Source organism: Xiphophorus couchianus, chromosome 19, assembly GCF_001444195.1.
Source record: "Xiphophorus couchianus chromosome 19, X_couchianus-1.0, whole genome shotgun sequence".
Classification (NCBI taxonomy): domain Eukaryota; kingdom Metazoa; phylum Chordata; class Actinopteri; order Cyprinodontiformes; family Poeciliidae; genus Xiphophorus; species Xiphophorus couchianus.
The window spans coordinates 5,938,353-5,944,352 of record NC_040246.1 but is presented as its reverse complement, the minus strand read 5'-3'; the positions used below and the strand labels follow the sequence as shown (position 1 = coordinate 5,944,352).

The 6,000-nt window shown below is 43.4% G+C and overlaps 1 protein-coding gene across 1 annotated transcript in view; it reads left to right on the top strand.

The window, feature by feature from the left end:
- Positions 1-763: 763 nt before the first annotated feature.
- Positions 764-6,000, top strand: part of grin3ba (glutamate receptor, ionotropic, N-methyl-D-aspartate 3Ba) — a 118,301-nt gene continuing 113,064 nt past the window's right edge. Inside the window, exon 1 of the mRNA XM_028000127.1 lies at positions 764-1,832. Coding sequence (XP_027855928.1) covers positions 1,293-1,832 — 540 coding nt within the window. The 5' untranslated portion in view covers positions 764-1,292. The remainder of the gene's footprint in view (positions 1,833-6,000) is intronic.

The following is a 6,000-nucleotide window of genomic DNA, read 5'->3' as shown; positions in this document are numbered from 1 at the left end:
CATTGATAATAAGAAAGTAGTACAAACTCCAATGGTTACATAGAGGTACAGTTAGCAGCTCTGTTGCCTTGCAGCAAGAACGTCCTGGGTTCGAACCCTAGGCCCGGGGTCTTTCTGCATGGAGTTTGAATATTCTCCCTGCGCATGCGTCAGTTTTTTTCCGGTTTCACTTCCCCGGCTTCCTCCCGCAGTCCAAAAACATGACTGATTCGGTTAATCTAAATATCTTTTAGGCGTGAGGGGGGTGTGCTTACATGTTGCACGGCCTGAGTGTCTCTGTGATGGACTGGCGACCTGTCCAGGGTGTGTCCTGAATTGTGTCCGTATAAAAAGACATGTTCAACATTCCAGACTTTATATTAAATAGTATACAGCATGGGCTGCACAGTGGCGCAGTTGGTAGCACTGTTGCCTTGCAGCAAGAAGGTCCTGGGTTCGATTCCCGGCCGGGGTCTTTCTGCATGGAGTTTGCATGTTCTCCCTGTGCATGCGTGGGTTCTCTCCGGGTACTCCGGCTTCCTCCCACAGTCCAAAAACATGACTGTCAGGTCAATTGGTTTCTCTACATTCTCCCTAGGTGTGCGTGTGTGTGTGCATGGTTGTTTGTCCTGTATGTCTCTGTGTTGCCCTGCGACAGACTGGCGACCTGTCCAGGGTGTACCCCGCCTCTCGCCCGGAACGTAGCTGGAGATGGGCACCAGCAACCCTCCCGACCCCATTAGGGACAAGGGTGAACAGAAAATGGATGGATGGATGGAGTATACAGCATGATTCACAGACTAATTATTATCAGGAAATATATCCGGCTCGGCTGCTTGCATTAAATTTAGAGTGGAAAACCTGAAAAAGCGGAAGATGTTACTCAACGAATTTTCATTAAAATTCACCAAGAGGCAAGCTCCGTGAGAGGTTAGGTTATTGGCGGGCAGGCGCATGGACACACACACACACACCCGCACACACACACACACAGACACACACACGCCTACATGCACACAAACTTCACAGCTGGTGTGCCTTCCTCCAGCAGAGACTGACAGAAGCAGGGCGACCGCTTTAAGCTGCGAGCGCTCATCTCTCCTCTCCACCACCGGCGCGTCTTTCACTGTTCTTATGAAAAACTTTGAAGGGGTAAGGGGCGAAATGTGCAAGAAAATCGTTTAGGAAAAAGAAGAAAAAGAAAAAGAAAGATCAAGTCCGAGAAGAGCGGTGGAGCCGGGAGAAAGAGGGAACTATGCCATCTCCCGCCGAGCGGAGCCCAGTCCTCCTCAGTTGCGTGTCGGATCTACAGCATGGTGTCTCTTTCTGGACTCTGGAGCCGCTGCCTCGCCCCGGGGAGAACCCGTCTCCTTTTCATCTCTGTCAGAGTGCTTCCGCTGCTGCTTCTCCTCCTGCTGACTCCCTTCTCCTCTGCCGAGACCTGCTTCCCTCACCCGGCGCCCTGCCACATCTTGGCACGGATCGGACACACCGTGCGCCTCGGTGCGCTCCTGCCGACCCGCCAGCCGGCGCGGATACAGAACGCGCTCAACCGCGCCCTGGCGAGCATCCGGCACCAGAGCAGCGGGACGGACTCCACCACCGCTTCCGCCCAGCCGGCCCCTCTGCTGCCCTACAACCTGACCCTGGAGATGGTGGTGCGGTCGCCGGCGGGGTGGGACCCGGAGTCGTTGTCCCACAGCGCCTGTCAGGACCTGGTGATCAGAGGCGTGACAGCCGTGCTCGCCTTTCCACGCTCCAGGGAGGAGCTGATCCAGGTGGAGTTCCTCTCCTCTTTCTTGGAGATTCCCTTCGTGTCCATCCTGGAGGACACGGAACCCCTTGTGACTAAGGTAAGATCAGTCCCAGCAGCATATTGTAAACATCGTGGTAATTGTGCTTTGTTTGCGCCTAAAAAAAAGCAACAACCCATGCCTAAACATTTTTACCCCCGCCCCCTCTCACCACCACCACCATTAAACTTGTGCCTTATAACTGGGATGACACTCAGCAAAGAATCTGCCTGATCCTGTCGCTTGTGGCAGGGATTTTGAGTTTAAGCTGCTGCAAAAACCAGCCAGATATTCAGGGCTATAGCGTCGAGCAAATGAACAGTTTAAGGGAAAGTAATTGTAACAGGGATAATGAGGGTAATTATCCCTGTGCCTAATCTAAAGAATGATTAAAACAATTGTGTTAGGGAACCAAAAAAACAATCAAAAATACTGCAGAGTTAATTGCAACAGTAGGCAACAGTCTTCAGACTCCAATCTCTGTCGTTAGATTCCTTGTTTTAGAAAACTCTGATGTTCAGATTGATTTTGGTTGAGCAGCTTGGTGGACCTGGAGGCCCACAACATGTTTAATATCTGATGGAGCAGAATTTGTGAAGACAGAACCCTCAAGGCAAATACAAGATGATTCCCCCCACCCCCAACTCCTTAAGCCTTATTCTGTATTTTTGTGAAAGTGCGAACACAGAGACGGTGAGAACAGTTATTTGTGCTTGTTTGAAAATCTTTTTTTTCTTTAAGCACCTTTCAGAAGGAATTCAACCAGTTGTGATGGTGATAGACAGTCGTTTTGGACAGGTGTTGCTCCTGGACTGTGTGTGATCAAATATTTCCACTTTTTTTATATGCATGTGTGGCTCTTCTTGTCTTTTTGGAAAGACAGAAAGAAAGAAAAAAAAGTAGCTGAGCAATAAATGTGTTGTTTCAGTACTTCTAACAGCAATAAGAGCTGCTTGCCTGTTAGCGTTTCCAGCGAGTTCCATCTCATTCCCAAGCAAGCAGCCAGCATCATCTGTTGCATACATATTTGACTTTATGCAATAAAGACAAAATGCTTGAAAGTATATATATATATATATATATATATATATATATATATATATATATATATATATATATATATGTATATATAAAACCCTCACACACAGGTCTGAGAATCTGAAAGAAGAGCCAGAGGAAGTGACCTTTTTGACTTTGACTCAGCAAGTGTGAAAAAAAAGAGGTGCTCTGATCAGATGAGACCATATTTGAACTTTTTCTTTGCCACATGGAAAACACAATGCGTGCTTTTAGCCATTGTAAAACATGGTGGCGGTTGCATCATGCTGTAGGCATGTTTTCTTTTCTTTTTTTTTTTTAAGGCAGAGTAGCTGCTTAGAGAAGATTGAAATATGAACGGAGGTAGATACAAGGAAAGCTGCAGAAGACTTGAAGACCAGGGCGACGGTTATGTTAGTATTCATTAGAGCAGTAAGAGCGAGTCGCCTGCCAGCGTTTCCAGTGGTATCCGCCTCGATCCAACCAAGCAGCCAGCTGCATCTCGTCTCCACACCTATTTGTTTGTGTGCGCGCTGTTGCACGGCGGCGAGCTCGAACACCCAAAGCCAATCTGTGTGTGTGTGTGGAAGAGGAACTTCCAACTTTCGCAGAGGTCTGTTTAAGAGACGAGGCGCCTTCACTAAATGGTCATGAAAAGTTAAAAGGATGGGGAAGAAGAAGAAGAAGAAAAAATGGTGGCATAATCCACAGTTTTCAAACCCTTCTCTGAGTCATGCATTCTTGTCAACAATGTTATGGTTACTTAATCTCAATAGAGCCAACATCAGTGAGAAGCCAAACCACTTGACGAATGGCTTGAAAATGCAAAGAGATAAGCGAGCGAGAGAAGGAGGAGAGAGCAGATATGAGGTTTTTGGTTGTTTTTTTTTTTTTTTTCTTGAGCTGTGGGAGGCTGGGAGAACAGAGTTGTGCCAAGCAGGCAGGCTGTAGAAATAATAATAATAATAATAAAAAAACTCCTCTGTGTCCTGATGGCTCAACTTTCAATACTTTTAGCCGTTATTTCATGCATTGTGTTGAAATCGATCGCTGTTTTTGGTCTTCTTTCATGCTTAAGAGAAAAGTCTTTTAGCTTTTCATTAAATTCAACCATCCCTTTCTTATTTGAAGTCTGGAGTGTATTAAATTATTGCAGGATTTCAGTTTAACTTTTGTTGACTTAAATACAATGTTTGTGAAAGATGCTACAAAAGCAGGTGGTTGGTGTAAAAAATAAAAATGTTGATGAATGTGCTACTTTAAAAATATCCAGTAGTATGCGTTTGCGGCAACACGAAAAAACAGGATTTCACAAAAAGCATTCCGCTGAGGAAAATGACAGCAGATTTTTCCTATGTAAACCCCTATTGGAAAAAAAAAAACAAACAAACAAAAAACAATAATAGTTTCACTTTACTGCTATTAAGCCAAAGACTATATACCATTTCATAGCACAATCAAAAGTGCTGTATGTATAAAACATCGCCTAAAAGAAATTTGTCTTTACATTTTGACACCTTGAAAATAGGCCTCTGTCTCTTTAAGAAGCTCCTGTTCTTCCCGACACCCAGCTTGTGAGCAAGCATTTATGCAACATGAATGGCTGCCATTCAAGGATTTCTTAAACATGCATGAAAGACTCAAAGCAACACCTCTGATATGTTTTTGATGAGTAAAGATCATCATAATACATCATAAAAAGCTGAATAAGTCGATTTTACATAATTCCCAAAACAATTGTCTTAGCACGTAGTTCCCCTCAAATTCCCTTCAAAAACAATGACATGTAGCGCATATTTAGATTCCACACCTTTAGCAACAGAATTATTCTAAGAAAACTAAATTGCTCTTTCCAAAAAATAATGATATTTTTTTTATTACTCTGGGTCCTAAACAGCTAAATCTTTAGCTTCTTGGTTAGCAGAAAAAAATCTGTTTTATGCGTGAGCATAAAAGGCAAAATAGTTTAATCCAACTGCCAAAATATATTATTGGCAAGGAGAGTTTGAATCCATTGCAATTATAGCACCCCAAAGTTTATTGTTATCTAGATAAATCCCTATGCTCATAACAGCAATTTGTTTTCCCAGAAGCGATAAACAATTGGATAATTCCCTAACCTGAATAGACTGGATGCATGGTAGGACCAATTTGTAGGATTGGGCTTATTATAAACCATGGCAATTATTTTTGGCAGATGTAGCAGATGATGCAACAGCTCTTCAGAAATATAGTCAGGACTTAAAAATTATCTTAATTAAATGTGTTAACCACACTGTATTTTTTTTAATTTTTTTTCTACAACAGCAACAAATAATTGTTGGAGATTTGCCATAACAACATCTAGTCATTCCAGTCTGCTCTGTCTCATCCACATATGCGTTTCTTTTGCCAAATTTTTCTAAAATCTAGTCAGCGAACACTAGCAAGCTGTACACAATACAAATTAATGCTACTAAAGAAGGAATTTGATTAAAAACGGGTCAATAAACGATCAAAAGAGCTGTGATCTGTTGTCCCACGCCTTTTGTGATGTCACCAGAGTCATGTGCAAACTTATTTGTTGAGAGGGTAGAGTTACATTACAGGAACAAAACGGCAACAGAAATCTGAAAAAACTAATTGAAACACATTGTTCTATTGGTGACAAACTACATCCAAATGGAGTTAAGTTTTTTCCTCGTCAAAGTTTGGTTTGTAGCTTTAACTTTAAAAAGCCTCTGAAAATCGGTGGGTCTAGTCGCACTTTCCAAACATGTCCGTGTTGCTTGAGAACATCCACATAATTTAGGGAAATTACGACGAGGCGTTGTTTTGGGACCTTAAACAATATGAACTGCAGCAGGATGGTCAGAGCACCTCTACAGAAAGGGAGCAATGTGTTCTGAACAAACAGAGACAGCAAGGAAGGTGGGGAAGGTCCTCAGACACACAAACACGCAAAGGGCAGTGATAAGTGGGTTAGGTCAATAGGGAGGCATATTGTTAGCCTGTACAAACAGGGTACAGCACACTGGTTTCGCAGTGAAGCAGGAGGTACGATTTTAATTAAAAATGCAATTTACATTGTAGCATCAGCAGACAGGAGTGCTCCCCAGAGAGGGGGTAGGAGGGCTGGAGAAAACAGAGGCAAAACAAATGGTTCTGCCAGAGAATGTGCTGGATCTGTCACCAATTGATCCAAATGAGG